General features: G+C 30.1%; 2 protein-coding genes and 1 long non-coding RNA gene across 3 annotated transcripts; all 3 read right to left on the bottom strand.

Moving 5' to 3' along the window:
• Positions 1-425: 425 nt before the first annotated feature.
• On the bottom strand, positions 426-14041 carry LOC145756798 (uncharacterized). The gene is made up of 34 exons (XM_082572397.1): positions 13940-14041; positions 13779-13827; positions 13525-13641; positions 13233-13412; positions 12934-13056; positions 12471-12656; positions 11913-12032; positions 11361-11546; positions 11070-11189; positions 10175-10366; positions 9886-10008; positions 9557-9739; positions 9105-9262; positions 8637-8744; positions 8174-8336; positions 7584-7698; positions 7246-7384; positions 6905-7037; positions 6612-6716; positions 6312-6403; positions 5067-5211; positions 4627-4782; positions 4282-4363; positions 3895-4084; positions 3486-3671; positions 2957-3115; positions 2692-2805; positions 2464-2575; positions 2209-2382; positions 1966-2059; positions 1563-1694; positions 1263-1392; positions 1030-1181; positions 426-745 (listed from the first exon to the last, which is right to left on the bottom strand). Exons 1-34 carry the CDS (start codon positions 14039-14041, stop codon positions 433-435), a joined length of 4833 nt encoding a protein of 1610 aa, XP_082428523.1. The 3' UTR covers positions 426-432.
• Positions 13998-14833, bottom strand: LOC145763994 (uncharacterized). Its single transcript, XR_014288473.1, has 3 exons — positions 14701-14833; positions 14360-14476; positions 13998-14131 (listed from the first exon to the last, which is right to left on the bottom strand). It is a non-coding gene; the product is annotated as an uncharacterized LOC145763994 (long non-coding RNA).
• A 118-nt stretch (positions 14834-14951) lies between these two features.
• Positions 14952-16914, bottom strand: LOC145756638 (membrane cofactor protein-like). The gene is made up of 5 exons (XM_082572386.1): positions 16903-16914; positions 16734-16746; positions 15838-16059; positions 15342-15572; positions 14952-15148 (listed from the first exon to the last, which is right to left on the bottom strand). Exons 1-5 carry the CDS (start codon positions 16912-16914, stop codon positions 14952-14954), a joined length of 675 nt encoding a protein of 224 aa, XP_082428512.1.
• Between the last annotated feature and the right edge of the window lie 3045 nt (positions 16915-19959).

Genomic DNA, 19959 nt, shown 5'->3' with positions numbered 1-19959 from the left:
AGATTTCACAATAACAGTGTGTACAATTCTGCATATAGATAAATTAATAAACTGTTTTTTTTTCTTTTTAAATATTATAACTTATATAATATTAAAATTTGAATCCTTGTATGATGTTCTTCCAATATTGTTTTAGCTTTACCATACAATAAAGTTGATTGTTTAATTAAAAATTTAGCACAATAAAAACTTTTATTAACTACGTTGAGGTAAGAATTCGGTAAATATTCAAAATTGCAGTCTTGATTATTATTTAAAGTTTGTAGTATTTTTGTCTTTTTCTGATTTTACTGATAGAGCATTTACCAACAATGAATATATTTTATTAAAGATAAATTTAAAACACGTACAACAAAACAAGACAAAACTGAAACATTACAAATATACTGACACCGACATTTAAGTTATAAGAAAGCACACCAACATTATAAATTAGTAATTGCACTGGAATGTTCCAATAACCTTTTGATCGAGAGTAATTCTTTCAACATGTTTTGGATCAGCATATCCCACTCCAGCGTAACAACTTGCTCGAGCAATTTTCTTTGCAGATACAGGATCTGCTGCATGTGCGCTGTATATTCCAAGATGTGGCCCGACTTCGTTGGCCAGAGTCATGTGAACAACTGGACCGACGTTCGCTACGTTTCTAGTCTCTATAAGTTGAATCAGACCATAGTTAGGATAAAATTCGACACAACGAGAATTTGAGTTGATCAAAACCGTAGTTGCAGAACCAGGCAGTCTAAAGTAAAAAAAGGTATATAAAATTTCTAGTTAAAAATTCACAAATTTATTTTTATTATAGCTTTGAAGGTGCACGTTAAGCGTTAATGGGGTATAAAATAAAAAATGTGTGTGCGCTGAGAAATTATTACAAACAACCTTTAGTTGTAAGTGCGTTTAAGGGTTATGGGATTTTAAAAACGTTTATTAGGATTTTGAAAATACAACTTGTAGGGCGTGCAATCGCCTTGTTTTGCACAAAAACTAATACAAGAAATATCCATTATAAAACTTTTTACTTACGAGCATTTAAATTCCAAACATGCGGACCAGTGAACATCTGGTGATCCAACAATTAAGTCTTCGCGCGTTCCAACAAAAGCATGTTGCTCCTGTGGAGTATCGACAAAACTGGCGGCAAATACTTCAAATGGGAAAGGCGAAACGTAGTTCACCTAAAAAAACATAATAGAGTAAAGTTAATACAACATTCAATTAAATCACTAATTGTTTAAAAAAAATAACATGCTTTTTACCTTTGCGTAGCATGCTTGAAATCCATATTCTACACTTGGGTACCAACTTAAAGGATGACTTTGCCAAGAGAAAAATATATTGTAGTCGTCAAAAAATATAGCATTAAACTCAAACATAGGCCGGGTTTGTCTAAAAATCACAAATTATTTAACAATCAAATAAATAAATTAACGTTATAATTAAAAAACAAAAAAAACGTATTTTTCAAATCAAATTCCAATAGCACAAAATTGTATTTCAAAGAACCTGTTCGAAGCGACAAAGCGATATAAAATTTATTTTATAAATTAAAAAATTACTCGAAAAATCGGAAATGATTGTCTTCAAATGGAGCAGCAAAGCAACTATATTCGTCATCGTAGAAAGGTCCAGGCTGGTAATCAATATTAATTCCATTAGGGAGCGATACAACCGAAACTTTACCATTCTCGCTGCAAATCAGTAAAAGGAATAAATAATAATTAATTTACAAAACGTTGTATATAATTTAAACCGTGTCATAAATAAATAATAATTTTGTATGGCTTTAGAAGATAACGTTATTAGTTCGTAATATATTAATATGCAAATATAATAATATTTTAAGTTCTAAAATGCTTTTGACTTTGCACTTTTGAACCCAAAATTTAACAAGTTAACAATAAATGTTAAAATGTACATGCAAAAATAGAAGTAAGTTTAAACCAAAAAAAGGTAACTTACCTGTAATATAGTGCATAAAGTGCCGCTTGTGATAAACCGCTGATGTCTGGTACTGCAGCGGCGGGAAATAAAGGATGGTGGTGACCGTGCTCGGCTTAATAACAAATAAATTTGATTTTAACAACAATTAAAAATGGAAATAACAACATTTCTAAAAAAAAATCTTTTTTCCCTTAAAAAATGTAAAAAAAAATTTTATCACCGAATTTTTTCACCGTAAAATTTTATTGAATAATTTTGTACCTTCGAATCTTCCTGGAAAGCCGCCGTCGCAATAGGTTTGAAGACAAGCACCAGTTCTGGGTTTGGATATAGCAGATACGCCACTTCTCCATACCAAATCAGCACCAGTCAAAGTAATTTTTGCTCCTGTTAATTGTTCTCCCCCGAGGAAAGCACTTGAAGCAAATACCCTTACTGTAGCAAAAGAATAAAATAAAAAGTTGCTTTTTATAGAAAGTTGTAAATTATAATAAGAAGATGTGAACTTTTATTTACCTTTTGCAAAACAAGTTTTTCTGGCTGGTACATCAAAGTTAAATTGACGGCGCTCTAAACCAATTTCAAACTGACTCCCAAAGACTTCGACGCCGTAATTGTTTCGATTAAACTAGAAAAAACACAAGCTTTTAACCTAAACGTTTCAAAGCACCAACCAAGTCGTTTAAAAAAATGTTAAGACGAAGGTATTTTTTATTTTCGATAATAAACAATAAACAAACTCACGTGTGCGTCTCTTTCGAAAATCCAATAACCACTGTAAGGGTCCATAGACCATAAACGCATCGATCTTTTGTCATCTTCATTTTCAACATAGCTGGCTTGTAGTTCAATTTTTACCTTAAATTTAATTACATTTACAGCATTTCATATTTTAAAAGTAGTAACAAATATTTTTGGACTAATGTTATAAGTAAGAAAATATATTTTAATGTATGGCAATCATGATTTTTTTTATTTTAAACAACGATATATTTTAAAAAGTACATACGTTTTTAATTTCAAGAGGGCTATTGTACTCGTCTGTAATGTCGATGTCAATCATTCCATAAGATCTTAACGAAGTACCATCCTCTGCTGTGAAGTCTCCTGATGCTGCGTCAAGATGACCTGGCACTTTTGGATCAATAAGAGTGACACGGCAAAATACCTTAATAAAATACGGATATAAAAGACTTTAGCGGACAAAGATCAAAATACGTTTGGGTCAAATTCATTATAAAATTAACAAAATAATAGACAAACATTACTGCAAAGACAACTCAATACAAAAGTAACAACATCAATAACAACTAGTATTGGGCATTGTTAAAAAATAATTATATTTTATTTTTAGAAAACCCAACTTTTTAAAGAATTGTGTTTTAAACCTAAATGATTAGAGCTGGCAGATTTTCAAGTGTAACTGGATTAAAAACTACCAAAGTCGTTCCATATCGTAAATTCATTACAAAACGTTCCATATCGTAAATTCATTATTTTTACGGTTAACTCTGTTCTTATTATCTTCAGCCCTTTACCTTTCCAGAATATGATTGTCCGTTTCGTTGAAAATAAGAAGATGGTTGGATTTGTAACAGAACAGATCTGTGCTCGCCCAAATGGAATGTTGCTGGAGTGCTGCTGTGTTTTTCGACCACCGGTTCTTTTCGAAGAAGTTGGATTTTGTGGAAAATTTCTCCACCAAACTTGTTAAAAGCCAATACCTGAATGTTGTTTTAAAAGAGTTTTTAAATAATATACATACGATACAGAACATAGACTTTTAAATAAAATAAAAATAAAAACGTAATTTTTTTGAAATAATAAGGCTATTAGTAAACAGAAAAAAAAATTTAACAAAAGCCTTGCATTTTTGAAATATTTTAAATGAAAACTGCAATACCAAAAGAAAAAATTTAGAAAAAAATGTTCTACTTTATTTTGTACCTTTGTAGTTATCACGTATTCGTTGTTGGAGTCAAAGAAGGTTAAAACAAGACGTATGACGTCATGAGGCACCTCGAGTTCAAAATGACCGTCCTGGTCGGTTTCAGCCACCAAAATCCCGTCCCGCTTAATATGAATTCCCGACAACTTCGCAACATTGGGAGCGTAAACTTTTTGGAACTCAATTACGCTGAATTAAAAATGTAAACTCAAAACATTAAAACCGTTTATTTTTTTAGGTTTAATATTTCAATTTTTAATAAAACTGCATTTTAAAAAATGCTTTACATTACATTTAACGTATCATAGGTTTTTCTATTTTCTTAAGAAACATTAATAAAGAAAAGGGTAATTTGGATCTAAAGTATACCACCGATAAATACTTACTGGCCAACAACTTTGATTATTTTGGTTCGGCAAGGAACACAGCTACATCTACTTGTAATATAGACCAAAATTTCACCCAAACCTTTAAAAAATAAAAAACAAGGATTCGTAACATTAAAAAATAATAAAAAAATTAAACCCAACCAGTTAGGCGTTTTGGTTTTAAGGTTGTAAATATATAAGTAAGGTCAAGACTGGTAAACAATAGATGAATACACTATTTTATGTATAGGATTGCCAGCTGGCTTGGTAGAAGCGGTTTTGTTTTGAGGTTTGTACACAAAAGTAGTCATTTCCGTAGAAATTACATAAACAGTTTCGGTAATTTAATGAGCGAAAACTCACCATAGCAATGTAAAGTTCTGGGGTACGAATCGACCGGGCCGCAACATCCAGTAGGACACGAACTGGAAGGACATTCTCCAACGTTTATCGGGGCTCCATCGTCACAAGATTTTGGAATTCGGATATATTTATCAAGAGGCTTGTCAACACAAGTACCTGCAACAAATACATTTTAAATACTCAAACTTTTTACACAATGCCATGTTAAATGCAAAAAAATTAAATCGTTTTCAAATTAATTTTTTAAAAAGACTAGTTACATGTAAAACCTGCCAAACTTACATTTCTATTTTTTATTTAATTTAATGGTGTTTTACATTTTAAAAATAATGTTGGCAGTTAAATATTAAAAAAAATGTAATAGTTCGAACCATAATACTTATAATCATGCTTAAGCGAACAATAAGAACAACAATAATATGCAAACAAAATATTTTTACCTGCCGGAGCTTTGCAGTACAGTATACCATATTCATCTGGAACACATTTTTCTCCGTGACCACAAGGTTTATAATCACAAAGTATTTCTCCGTTTTCACAGTGGCAATATTCGGTGCACCCTGGTGTGTAAAATTGAGCGCCGCTCTACAAACAAAAAGGATTAGTTTTTAACAATTTTATCCATTTGTACAACCAGGAAAAGTTGTTGAGTACAAAAAAAAAATTTTAAATACCATTTTAGTTTAAAAACAAAATTTTAAAAATTTTATAAAAACTTAGTTCCGCGATTGTTTAAATCAACCACCGGGCCGCGGCCCGGTACCGGTCCATAAGCAGTGTGTTACCGGGCCTTTTTTTCCAGTTTAAATGCTTTAAAACAGAAATGTCTTTTCTTTTTTGATTTGTAAGCTTATTTTGTCGTAGAAACATTAAAAAATGTTTATTATCGATTTGATAACAAAATAGGTTGCTTTAAACTTATTTTCGTCTCTGATTGATTTCGTTTACCCAAAAATGCAAAAAAAAATTTTTTTTTTTAAAGGCTGGTTCGCGAAAAAGATTCCAGTTTTAAATCGGTCCGCAGTGCGTAAAAGGTTGCCGACCTCTGGTTTAAATGATTAGAATAGGCTAAGATTAATAGAAAATTGCGCCATATTGTAAAATAAAGTTTTTAAGCTAATAGTTTTCAGTTAAATGTCCATTTTGTTAATTGATTTTTGATTACGACAGTATTCCGACAGTATTCTGCTTAAAAAGTTTAAATTTATTTCAGTTCCATAAAGACAAATTTAATTACTAAACAAGATTTAAATTAAATATATGCTAAACTAGTGCAACTTAAAAAATATATATTTCGAAAACCACTTGAAAAGAAAAGTATAGGTCTTAGTGATGTGCCAATCAAAGTGAGTGATCGTAAATCGCCGATTTTTAAAGGTATTTTGCAATCACTCGATTAAGGTCTAAAATCGACAGATCGGTAATAACGTAACCATTAGGCATACATGCCTAAACCATATAATTTTCTACTTTTTAAAAATATTGTTACGTCATAACTAAAATTTATGACGATAAAGTTACTATCATCTTTTTCGGTCATGTAATCAGATCGTGATCGCGATCTGGTCGACAATAATAATTACGATTGCAAGCCGATTTCGACAATAAAAAATGACGATCGGCACATCACTAAACACCTATTAAATATGTTATCACACTATAACTTCAAGATGGTAAAGGTTTACCTTATGATAAACTCCATGCCTTGAGCAACCACAATTTTCTGGAAGAACACATTCCGTTCCAGATAAAATATAACCGTCATCACATTCACAACCTTCATACGAAAAATGTTTTCACAAAAGATTGTTTAAAAATTTTCAATAATTTTTTTGTTTTTGCTGTACTAATTATCATTTTTTTTTGTATTAACAAAATCGAATGTCAATTTATACATTATAGCAATACCGAAATTAAAAAAAAACAGTTAAGGTTATTGTGTAATTCAAAATTTATCGGTAAAAACAAAAAAATGTTTAAAATACCTTCAATACATAGTGCTAGGCAAATCTCAGGACTTCTGTTATAGCAAGTTGGTGGACAAGCTGAAGCACATGTCGTATAAGTTGAATGTGGTCCACATTGCATATCTAAATAAATTAATAGGCTAAATTATATACATGTATTCTGTATATAAAACAAATATTTGTAAATGGCACATTTGTAAACAAATTAGTAACTAACTAAAGTAACTAAAGTTCAAGTTAATTGTTCTTCATGATTAAAAGCGGTCTTAAAAAAGTACCAAAAAAAAACCTATTTGTAATTTATTTAATACCATATTGAATGACTTGTCTCCAGTTACAAATTCCCTTTACCCCATCTAGTTGACACTTTAACGCGTAAGCTCCAATACTGTTAGCTAGAGATGAACGATCGCCATTTGAACCACACAAGTCATATACGCAATTCTGTCAATATAAATGTTTAATGTCTAAAAAAATATACTTAATATTTTATACTAAGTATCCAAAACCACTGCAAAACGTAGAGTAACATTTGTGACACAGGCCTATTTGAGTTGAGTATGCTATAAAAATTAAACATGCATTGCAAACACACAAAAATTATTAATCAATTAAAATATATAAAAAATAGCAAAAAATACAACGATGTTACCTCAAAGTGCTCAATTGGATCATAAACACCGTGACATGGCAGAAAGCATTCATGAGGTTTTTTGATGATTGCACATAATTCTTCGTATTCGTGCCTCCGCTCACAGATTTGGTTTCCGGGATGAACGCTTGGACTACATCTGTAAACAAAAAATAATATGTTGAAAAAAAGCCATTTTTAAATTTGTTTCTAAACAATTCAGAGAAATTATTTTTATTGTCAACAACGCTTAGTTTTTTTGAATTTTTATGAATTAGGCCAAAATTGGAATATTTTCCCTGAAAAATAGAATAAAGTGAATAGAAAAAATTTTTAAAAAATGTAGAATATTTACTAACTGTTCTGGGTTAGTTTGCCAGCTGTTTCCGAAAATATCAATTTCCGTTGCAATTTGGTTAGTACCAGCTATTCTCAAGTCGTCGTTGGAAATACCATTGTAATTACCACAAAGACCTTAATTCATACATAACGTTTAAAGCATAAAAGTATGGTGCAAATTTCGGATTAAAATAAATTTTATAAAAAATAAATTTTAAACTAAAAAACAATAGTGTAGTGTTTTTAAAACTTTTCTTGGTCGAAGTTCAAAAATGCTTTATAAATTTGTGAGGATAATAGAGTTTATTTAAAGGTTATACCCTTTTTAAAGGTTATACATTATGTACGTTATTTACCCCAGACTTATATTACATGTACTGTTCAATATGTTTTAGCAATTGCATAACGTGGACCAACAACATCACTATGGGCCCATTATATTATTTATAAAAGTAACTTAAAGCAGTTATTAACTGACTAATTTATATTTTTCTAATTATTTTTATCCTACGTAGATACAGATATAAAGTACTGGTATTTTTAAACACTACAAATATTCGCTCAAAAACGACGACTTTTTCAATGTGGAATATAAAAAAAATTATCAAACCTTCTACTTTGTTTCTATAAGAAGATGGGAGTCCGACTTTAAGGAAGTGATCGCCGTCATATTGAACGTGAATATCATTAATTGTTACCTTTACAGTTCTTCCAACTGCGCTCACATAAATTGGGTAAATGTCGATCGGCAGTTCAGTCGTGATCCCGTTAAGCTTCAAAAAATTTTCTGTTAGTTGACTTTAATATTTTAGTTGTGCAGTCAAAAATATTTAAAAAAATTATTTTTTTGGAAATAGATTAAATAACTTTAGATGCTAAAATTATACCAAAATTCAAAAAAACATTTTTATACGGAAATATAAGAAAACTAAAAGTTAAAAGTTTTGAATTCTAGAATTTTTTTTTTTTTTAATTAAAAAGGTTAAAACCCTAAAGTAAAACAATTTAAGCCATGTTTTTACTTTAAGATTTTAACTTTTAAAATTTTTTTGAATTCTCTGGTTTAAACTTACCAACACAATTTGATGTTTTCTTAGTTCGATTGTATTTCCGTTAAAGTGAATAAAAACCTTTTTCAACCAAGTCACGTGAGTAAGACCGTGTCTAAACTCATTTTCGGTCTAACAAACATAAAACAAAAAAAAATTAAAAGGAATATAACTTTAAATTAATAAAAGAAAATAATTTATTATAGATATGCACTAAGTTGTGTGTGTAGTTTACAATAATTTTAAAATAAGAAAATAGTGAAAGTAAATAACAGGCAGTGACAATATATTTAATGACAATATATATATTTTAAGTTTAAAAAAAACGACGTCGAGCCAAATTTTTCGCCCTCAAGCACTGCGTTTATGTTATTTTATACTCCCTTCAAAAAAAAACTATTACGTTGAATTAACATAAAAATACATCAAATATAAAACACTTTTTTTAAGACATTTATATTATTACTTTTAAATTTACAATATTTTACATACCACAATAACGAGGTTAGAAAGTCCCGCTGCTAATCCAGATTCAGTAACAGCAACCAATGTGTAGGAACAAGGTCCCTGGAAACCATACTTAAGATTATCAAATGTATTATAATGAGGATCTCCACTAACAGTGCAGTAATTCGATGTAATTTGGTCACCTATAAACGAAACACAGGTTAAATTAATATCACAATCACTTATCAAAAAGTTTTGATATTAAAAAAAAATGTTGGCCAGATAATATGGCCTATAATTTAACAAATAATATAAACTATTTTTTTCCGCCATGCCAAAAATAACCAAACAGTAGCAAACATTGTTTTACTCAGTATTGTTTAATAATTGTTTAACAAAATTGAAACAATAAAACATTGCTAATGTGGTCAACATAAAAATATTTTTAATTTATTCAAATAGAAAATTTTGCTAAAAACATGCTTTTAGCAACTTACGAATGCAGTGAGGTTCGGGGTTCGACCATCTACCGTCCTGTTGGCAGGTGGCAGATTTTGAGCCTTGGAGAGTAAAGCTTTGATCACATTCATATTGAATTATATCTCCTTGTTCAAAATCAAATTTATCGTTGGGAATAATCCTGCCATTGTCAGGAACACGTGGTCGGGGACACCCAATTGCTTAAGTGAAAACACAAAAAATATTTGAAATTATTTTAGTCTGAAAGACAATTGATTAAAATTTTAAATGAAAAGCTAATTTTAACGTTGCCTTTATTTAGTTGCATTAGTTGTTAATTTATTATAAAGCGTTTACAAAAACTCACGTTTACAAAAACCGTACGGATCTAAAATAAACCCGGGCTCGCAAATGCAGTGAAAACTTCCAATTGTATTTTTACAAAAGGTGTCTTTCGGGCATGGTGTTGAAAGTTCGCACTCATCAAAATCTAAAAAAAAAATTCCGGTCATGGGTTAGAACCGCTGCAAAACATTCTTACATAGCGTCCTAGTAATTAATCACGCAAGACTTAAAAAACCTACAGGCAAAAACTATTGAAAACACCATTGGCCTCGTGTCTGCCATATAAGTTATAATTTATAACCTAAGCATACCTTTGCATTTGGGGTCAGGTTTGTCCCATTCTGAATATCCGCTCGCTCCAACAACACACGTGATTTGTCGTGACCCAGAAAGAGTGAAACCTTTTTTGCAAGTAAAGGTGGCGACTGCACCAACCTGCCATGTGGAGTCAGTCGTGGTGACACTACCATGTTCGGGAGCAGAACGTTGTGAACAGGATGGTACTGAAATATTAAAGTTTAATATAACATAACAGAGTGTCACTATGTGTAATATTGTTAATGTTTTAAAAATTTGTCCTCCTTTGCTTCTTTGCATCTACTAAAAAAGTTTTTCATCATTTTTAATAAAAATGGTGTGTTATTAAGACGCTATTCGTAAACAACTTAATCTAAAACCTTTCGGACATTAACTATCTGCCATAACATACAACAGATATATCACACTAACAGACAAAACTACTAAATATTCAAGAAGTACCAACTTAATTTTTTTTTTTTTTTTTTTTTTTGTATATATCTTTATCCTCGATGTGGGAAAGTCGAATGCGCGACTTAAACATAGAGTAACATAAGTTACTCCGACCCAGTCTCGAGTTGCCTGTAGCAGTTTGGAATATTATAGAGACTATAATTGCCCGGTAATTATGCTGCTGATTAAGTGCTGGCTCAGCAGGAGTTCATACCGTTTATAGCGCCTTACTCAAGGGCGCTACAGCTTGAGATCAGTGGGGATTGAACCCACGACCTCATGGTAGTGTAGTAAGAGTTCTTATCACTACACCACGCTGCCGGTAATATATACTAAACATAAATAAAAAATGAAGTATAACAAAAACATGCTGTTAAAGAAAATATCTATCTATTGCATACAATATGGCAAGCCTTCAACTAGTCTATATAGCCTATAATTGTTTAAAAAACTTACATTTACAAATTCCATCAATCTTATGATACCCTGAATCACAAATACATTTAAAACTTCCTTCAGTATTTTTACACTGCGAGCTATCGCCACATATGTAGAGTTGCTGACATTCGTTAATATCTTTAAAAAAAACGTAATTCACTTAAAAACTTTTAATTTAAAATAAAGTTTTTTTTAAAATTTGAATTGTTAGTTTTATATGGTTTGAGTTTTTTGTACTTAAGTAATTTAAAATGCTTAAATCTTTTTTAACACAAAAAATCTTCGCTAAATGTTAAATATTATGCTTACCAACACAATCTGAAGGATTGTTAGACCAACCATCGGATTGACATTTAGCTTCATCGGGAACATATAGTACAAGCCTATACCCAGGTTTACAACTGTACGTTATCCTTTCATTTAAACGAAACTGATGTCTGTTTGGTGGAAGTATTATCCCGTTTAGACCAGGTTGTGGGCGTATGCATTCAACAACTTTAAACAATTTAAAAAGTGCTTATGCTCTAATATAATGAGAGAACTTTGCATTTACGGAATTTATATAAAAAAAGGTTAAAAAAAGAGAAAAACATTTTTAAAAAAGAGCAAAAAATAGATCTAAATAAGTAAAAGTAATTAAAAAAAAAAGCAAAAAGTATGGTTAAGAAAGCAAAGGTGGGTTTAAACAAAGCGAAAAAAGAGTTTAAAAAGCGAACAAGTGCAAAAAGTAATTTTTCTAGACTTGGAATAAAGAAATTGTTAAACCATAGAAAAGTAGTTAACACCATATAAACGTCACTTGAACAGATAATTCACGCATGGCAACTAAAAAAATGTAAAACTTGGTAACAATTAACTTACGAACACAATTTTCATATTCGTCCATATAATGATCTTGTTGACAACTACATTCAAAGCTTCCAATTGTATTATGACATTGTGCTTTGTCACCACATGGGTTGTTCAAACACTCATTTTTATCTATGTTTGCAAAAAAAAATTCTTTTTGAATTCTGATAATGTAGTTAATAAAAAAGTGTACAACAACAGGGTTGGTTAAATTTAAAGGATTATCAAATTTTTAGTTTTAAAATCAGCATGAGTTTATAGAGCTTTTGACGTCTTATTTAAAAGCACTATGGCACGGAAGCAGTAGAGATAAAATCCAGGTACAACATTTTTGTTTGATTGCCATTGTTGCCATGTTTTGGCAACCTTAAATAAAGGCCCTTTTTTAGACTGGGTCCTTCCTAACCCTATAAGTCAGATATTTAGCAGGTAGTATGGTCAAAAATAACCAAAATTGCTGAAACAACTAGTAAAGGTTAGAGATGAACGCTGTTACCCTAAGTTTGGACTGTGAAGTTAAACTTTTAACATCATAAACAAACAAAAAAATAAATATTTTTAAATTTTTACTCTGGCATGTAGGTGGGTTACTTGACCAAGCGCCACCGCTAAGACAAAACGAATGAGCTTCCCCAAGAATTTCAAAACCAACGTTACAACGATAATTTACAAAGTCATAAAGATCATAATTGTTTTTTACAGGATCGGCAGTTGCATGATCAGGAACAGGTCGACCATAACAAACCGAATGAATTTCTGTCAAATAAATCAAGCCTTATAAATTTCTTTCGCACAAAATGATAGTCTAATTTAAAACTTAAGAAGGTTGGGTCTTCTTGTTTTTTTAGGTTTAGCAATCTTGAAGACTATTGAAGGTTATTTTTTAACCTTATATATAAAAATCTTTATACTAAAAAATACTTTGTTAGAGCTAAGTAAAAACCTTGTTCTGTAATCATTAATTAACAATTTTTCTGTCACCCTTTAGTACGATAAGTATTAGAAACACTTGCTTTGATATGTATCTTTTTACCTTGACAATGATATCCATCTCCTTCATATCCCTCTTTACATTTACAAGTAAACGACCCTGGGTTGTTTTCACATTTGGCAAACACATGGCATTTTCGATCTAAATCATCACACTCATTCTTATCTGTAAAATAAGTTAATTTTTGCGTAGGATAGTACCAACTTATTCCACCAAAAATTGCAAGAGTAGTCTTTACTAAAACCTTTTTTTAAACTGATAAAAACATAACATTTATAAATTTTTATAATTTTAAATGACTTAATATAAATTTGAAAAAATATAAATTTAAATTCCCTTACCAACACATTGAGGTTGATTATGATCCCAATTTCCATCAATTAAACAATGAATTGTTTCCTCTCCTTCTATTTTATAACCAGGAAAGCAGTAAAAAGTAATAGCTTGGCCGAAAGTCACAGGATTGGGTTTTGGACTAAAGTCTCCATTATTTATTTGGTAAGGCGGATTACATTGTGGTCCTTAAAATTAAAAAAAATATTTTTTTTATATAAATTTATCCTAGATGTAAATTTTACGGGTCAAACTAACTAAACCTTTTGTTGCGAATAAACATTGTTTTAAGCAACTTACTTCTACAGTGAAAGCCATCACCAACAAATCCATATCTGCATTCACATGTAAAACTTTCAGGTTTGTTTGTACAATCTGCATCTTTGTGGCAAGGAGAAGTTTTACATTCGTCAACATCTTAAAAAATCAAAAACGAGAATTCATTTTAAAAATATGTATTTTTAGATTAATTCATTGTACATACAAATGTCATTTGCCTACCCTAAAGAGTGCAGTTTACTTTCTAAAATATAACCACAACTTTTAACTTATACTTGCATTTACTTCTAAATCACCCACTACAATTAAACTTTTTTTTAAAAACTATAAATTTAACACGTTTATATATAACAGGCCTATATCATCCATTAAACCTTGTAATGTAAAGATTGTTATAAATAATTTTTTTTCACATACAAATTTTGAAAATAAATACCTTTACAGGTGGGTAAAGTAGAAGGAAACCAGCTACCATCATATTTGCATTTGGCAGTGGAGTAACCATAACCTTCCAAAGTATAACCTGCCTTGCAAACATAATGTATCACTTGATCCACTTCATATTTGGCCTGGCCCGCTTCTTCGAATGTTAAATGATAGGAAAGATGTGGAGGGTAACATGCAAGTTCTATTTTTGTTATTAAAAAAAACAATTAGAAATTAGTATCTAAAACACTGTAACATTTAAGATAAACAAACAACTCAATTTTTTAAGCCTAAAAAGGGGTATTTGTAAAACAAAGTTTATTAAATTTTTAATTTAATTTATTTAGTTTAAATGTAACTAGTTTAATTTTTTCAGAAATAATATAGATAAAGGAATTCTTAACAAGAAAAAAAAACAAGTAAAACAAACTGTTGCATGTATATCCATCACCAACAAATCCATCATTGCACTCACATTCAAACCCAGGTGCTTTGTTAGTGCAAGTTGCATGTTGATGACATGGATAGTCTTTGCATTCATCATTATCTAAAAAAAATCGTAAAATAAACCTAAAGGTGACCAACGACTTATAACAAAAACACAAAATAAGATTTATTTATTAAACACTTTGTTTATTGAAACACAAAAGAAAAAGTAAATACAACATTTTTAAAACAATTTTTTTGTTTAAAAACTCAATTTTTAAATAAAATATGTCATACTAGAAACATAAGCTATGTATAAAAATATAAAACATTTTTTTTACTGACCTTTACAATAAGGGGCCTCTGAATCGAAGTAACCATTGTATTGACATTGTCTGTGTGCCGCACCAACAAGCTTGAATCCAGAATGACAAAAATAATGAACAAGACTACCAGGACGGGTGGTTGGGGGCTGAAAGAACCCATTAGAAATTGAAGGTATTTCCCCACAGTGATATGCATCTTAATAGCAAAATAACAAATTTATTTATTTTATAATCTATTAAATCAATCTTTTAAAAAACGATATATATATATTAGAAAACTGTATATTTACTTATGCATGTTGGAAAATCGAAAGACCAATCTCCAGATGACAAACATGTAAGTTTGTGTTCCCCTTTAAGCAAATAACCTTCCAAACATTCAAACTTAATTTCAGAGCCAGGTAAATATGGTCCATTAAACCCATCAACCAATATGCCATAATCTATTACATCTGGTTCAGGACAAGCTAAACAAATTAATTATTAGGTAAGCTACCACAGTACAAAATCATTAACACTAATAGTTAACATCATAATAAAATGAATGCAAAAGTTTTAGGTTATCTTAAATTGGTTTGTTTTTGGCCCAACCTCACTTCATATTTTTAATAAATTTTGTAAAAAAATCAAACAAAAAACTTTTTAAATATATATATTTACGTTTAGGGCAAGTTGGTGGTTCATCTGACCAATAACCAGCATTGCAAGTAATTCTAGTATTACCAATTGGTGTAAGCCGGTTACTACAAAAGTAGCTAATACTTTCTCCACTTGAAATAGAACTGCCTGATGGGACATTTTTATACTGTTGATTAATCGCTACAAGTGGAGGTGTATAAAAAGGCACCTGACATGGCCTTGCCGGTTCAGTTGTTGTTTTCACAGTTGTTGCTAAAAATATACTGTTTTTGAACACTTTAATATTTAAACAAAAAAAATTCCACACCAAGTTTTTTTACATAATATTTTAAATATTATATTGTTTATAAGAATATTTTTGACATTTTTATTTAAGTTTAGCTGTCACCCAATTGAGACAATTACTTGGCATCACTGAATGTTATGTTGTCCTGTGTCTTATACCATCAACCATTGTGTTTTTTAAATATAGCATAAAACAATAAAATAATTTTTCTAAAACTATTAAAAAATTTACGTGATTCACAAGTAGGGGGGTATTGTGACCAATATCCATCGGATAAGCACTTTATTAAAGAACTTCCAACTAAAATGTAGTAATTAAGGCACTTGAAATAAACAACTTCATTTTTGTAAAAGATGCGATTTTTATTCACTGGTTCATTATCCTGATGGGCAACAACATAGTCACCAATACTGGGTAAATAACATGTTACAGATGGTGAAGTTGTTGGGGTAGCTACAAAAAAAATTTAATAAAATAAATAAAAATTTAGAAATAATTTAAATAAACATGAAGTTAACACAAAATGGGTCGGGAAATAGTATTTTTTATCATTTCGAGCTGTTTAATATAAAAGTACTTTATTACTTATTTTACCAAAATTTATTAATAAGGCAATAATAAGTAGGTTAAACGTTTTACAAAATACCTTTAGTTGTTGTTGTTCCACCATAACCTAAAAAAAATTGCAAAAAATATTATTTTGTGGCTTAGCACTAAAAAATTAACAAATTTGGGGGAATCCCTTAAATGTATCAATACGCCGATATTCACTTAATCGAAAATCTATTTACCGAGTAGACATAATAATAAAAATGAAACCTTATAATTAGATAAAATTGGATTTAAAAATATGCCAGAAGGTGAGTCAAAGAAGCAAAAATATTTACTAAACCTTTTAAAGTAACCAAAAAACTTAAAATAGTAGAAACTTATCAATCTTAAGTTAAAAAATAAAAATAAAAATGATAAATATAATAACGATAACAATAAGTTTTGAATTGCAAGAATTCGAACCATAATAATGCTTATATGTGAACACTAACCTGAATTGCATTTAAAATAGGTTAATCTTAAATATAATATTATTAAATTAAAAACTGTTATTTACCCAAAAAATTGCAATTTACCCAATATTGGTGTCTATATAATTTTAAAAAAATGAAAGGGTGTAAATGCCTAAAATTTAATCTTAACTAAAAATAATTAAATAACAAAAAAAGTAGTCAAGCAATTAAAAAAATATTTCTAAACTTAATTATTAAAAAATATAACCGAATTTTAGCTAAATAAACAAACCTGAGGCTCCATAATATCCTAAATAGATAAATAAATATACAACCGTTCCTAGGCCAATATGCGGCTTCGTCATAACTGTTTTTTGTAGCAGAATTTCTAACAATAAATAAATACTAAGGACAAAACCAATGTTGCCAAGTCCTTTTAAAAACAACGAATGCACTAATATTATAACTGAGATGCCTTTTATAAAACTTATATTATAAAAGAAAAATAGTAAATTGTAACAATTTATTTTTTCTTTGCGAAGCATTTTAATTTTGGCCAAAAAATAATTAGTGTAATAATTAAATAAATAAATAAAACGTAATTGGAAAGTATAATTAATGCTGTTTTGATTATGAGACTATTTTGATATCAAGTGTATAGACTATAGCCAAAATCTGTGTTAAAGGTGGTTATTAGAGGGTTTATTAACGAAACATTATTTGTACACTTATCCCAATTACTCGGATTTAATTTCTTTGAAGCTTCAGGTAAGTAAGGCCTTACAAACACTGCGTCGTGTTGTAAGTTTAATTAACTCATTAATCAGGATGCGCTCATCAAATTAACAAGAACTGTGGGTGGTGCGTTTATGTACAAGTGACATGGATATGACGTCAATACCTACTTACAAATTTTGTAGACAAGAACACGCGGAATATGTTAATTGTTTGGTTTATGAAGATAAGGTAATTAGCAATAGACTTGATGTCACCCTTAAATCATGTAACGATATTGCGTAAACGTAAGTAATCAACGTGGACATTTATTCTTTAAATAGCGGTTTAATTAGAATGGTATTATAGTTTTCAACAACGTTTCGTTTACCCGCAAAATCAAGAAACTAAAACTAAGAACTATAGTTTTATTAAAATTAAAATAATAAAAGCTATACCTAGACTAGTAACATTATAATAACATGTGTTGTGTTGTTAAACACAAAAGAAGTAAAAGTGTGTTTATAAATAAAAAAAATTTAAAAAATAAAAACTATTTTAATTTAAATACGATTTTTCGTAAGGTTTATACAGTGGGCTTTACACAATATCGCTGTTCCTACAAAATACAATATTTTTAAATCTGATTTTTTATCACATTTATATCCAAAAAATAAAAATTATTTACCGTTAAATGCTTTACTATTACAGCATAAGATCGCAATAGAGTTTTACAAAGGACTGCGCATGACAGAATTCATGCAAAAAAGTTTCAGTTCTTTGGTTTAAAAAGAGAATTGGGTTAAGGTTAAAGACTTTTTTAAGGTAAAGATGTTTAAATAAAGTTTAAAAAAAATTGTTACAAAAATTGTCTTTATAAACAAAATAACTCAAGAAATTAAGGTATAAAAAATTTTGGATCTCTATTAGTTTCGCACGCCCTTAATGAACAAGGCGTTATAACCTAAGTATGGCAAATGTGCCACCAGATTTTTTAAAATCTGAAATGACGTCATAATTTTACATCGCATGACGTCATTATTTAGGCGTTTATTCTCAAAAACAATAAAAATTAGTTTAAAATATGTTTAATGAATTATTAATATTACCCAACAAACTAACCTTGACTTATTGGTTAATAACTCACGGCAACAAATTACCCCTGGCACAGTGGTTAATAACTCGAGTTTTAGTCAACCAAATTAAACAATTTAAAGTTTTCACAAAAGAAGAAGACTTCACCCACAGCAATCACCCATCAAGTTAACTCTATCGCCCCCAAGCGGAAAATGCGTAAACTTTAAATGTTAAAATTGAGGACAAATTTAGAATGAAGTCGCCCAAAAAATTTCTAAAGTTGGTGTTGCATTTAGATTGATCCACTTAACAACTTCTGAAAATTATAGCTTTCTAACCCCACCCAAATAGATTTTATAGACCATTAAACCTTACCGCGAAACATCGCGTTTTTACAAATGTAGATGCGCACGACAGCAAATCACCCCTGGCACAGTGGTTAATAACTCGAGTTTTAGTCAACCAAATTAAACAATTTAAAGTTTTCACAAAAGAAGAAGACTTCACCCACAGCAATCACCCATCAAGTTAACTCTATCACCCCCAAGCGGAAAATGCGTAAACTTTAAATGTTAAAATTGAGGACAAATTTAGAATGAAGTCGCCCAAAAAATTTGTAAAGTTGGTGTTGCATTTAAATTGATCCACTTAACAACTTCTGAAAATTATAGCTTTCTAACCCCACCCAAATAGATTTTATAGACCATTAAACCTTACCGCGAAACATCGCGTTTTTACAAATGTAGATGCGCACGCCAGCAAATCACCCCTGGCACAGTGGTTAATAACTCGAGTTTTATAATTTTCAGAAGTTGTTAAGTGGATCAATCTAAATGCAACACCAACTTTAGAAATTTTTTGGGCGACTTCATTCTAAATTTGTCCTCAATTTTAACATTTAAAGTTTACGCATTTTCCGCTTGGGGACGATAGAGTTAACTTGATGGGTGATTGCTGTGGGTGAAGTCTTCTTCTTTCGTGAAAACTTTAAATTGTTTAATTTGGTTGACTAAAACTCGAGTTATTAACCACTGTGCCAGGGGTGATTTGCTGGCGTGCGCATCTACATTTGTAAAAACGCGATGTTTCGCGGTAAGGTTTAATGGTCTATAAAATCTATTTGTTTTTTGGGTTTTTGGGCGACTTCATTCTAAATTTGTCCTTAATTTTAACATTTAAAGTTTACGCATTTTCCGCTTGGGGGCGATAGAGTTAACTTGATGGGTGATTGCTGTGGGTGAAGTCTTCTTCTTTTGTGAAAACTTTAAATTGTTTAATTTGGTTGACTAAAACTCGAGTTATTAACCACTGTGCCAGGGGTAATTTGTTGCCGTGAGTTATTAACCAATAAGTCAAGGTTAGTTTGTTGGGTAATATTAATAATTCATTAAACATATTTTAAACTAATTTTTATTGTTTTTGAGAATAAACGCCTAAATAATGACGTGATGCGATGTAAAATTATGACGTCATTTCAGATTTTAAAAAATCTGGTGGCACATTTGCCATACTTAGGTTATAACGCCTTGTTCATTAAGGGCGTGCGAAATTAATAGAG

The sequence above is a fragment of the Corella eumyota genome, chromosome 1 (assembly GCF_963082875.1).
Source record: "Corella eumyota chromosome 1, kaCorEumy4.1, whole genome shotgun sequence".
NCBI lineage: Eukaryota > Metazoa > Chordata > Ascidiacea > Phlebobranchia > Corellidae > Corella > Corella eumyota.
This window is presented reverse-complemented; position numbering and strand designations above follow the sequence as displayed.

Excerpts from the sequence above, each read along its gene's own strand:
- LOC145756638 (XM_082572386.1), bottom strand. Across the intron at positions 15,573-15,837 it reads CCCCCCTACTTGTGAATCAC|CAACAACTGTGAAAACAACA; the intron begins GTAAATTTTTTA and ends GTATATTTTTAG. Across the intron at positions 15,149-15,341 it reads ACCACCAACTTGCCCTAAAC|CTTGTCCTGAACCAGATGTA; the intron begins GTAAATATATAT and ends TAATTTGTTTAG.
- LOC145756798 (XM_082572397.1), bottom strand. The coding sequence starts at position 14,041 with ATGTTTGCAAGGCAGGTTATACTTTGGAAGGTTATGGTTACTCCACTG. Across the intron at positions 12,657-12,933 it reads AGATGGATATCATTGTCAAG|AAATTCATTCGGTTTGTTAT; the intron begins GTAAAAAGATAC and ends TTTATTTGACAG. Across the intron at positions 2,576-2,691 it reads TTTTCGAAAGAGACGCACAC|TTTAATCGAAACAATTACGG; the intron begins GTGAGTTTGTTT and ends TGTTTTTTCTAG.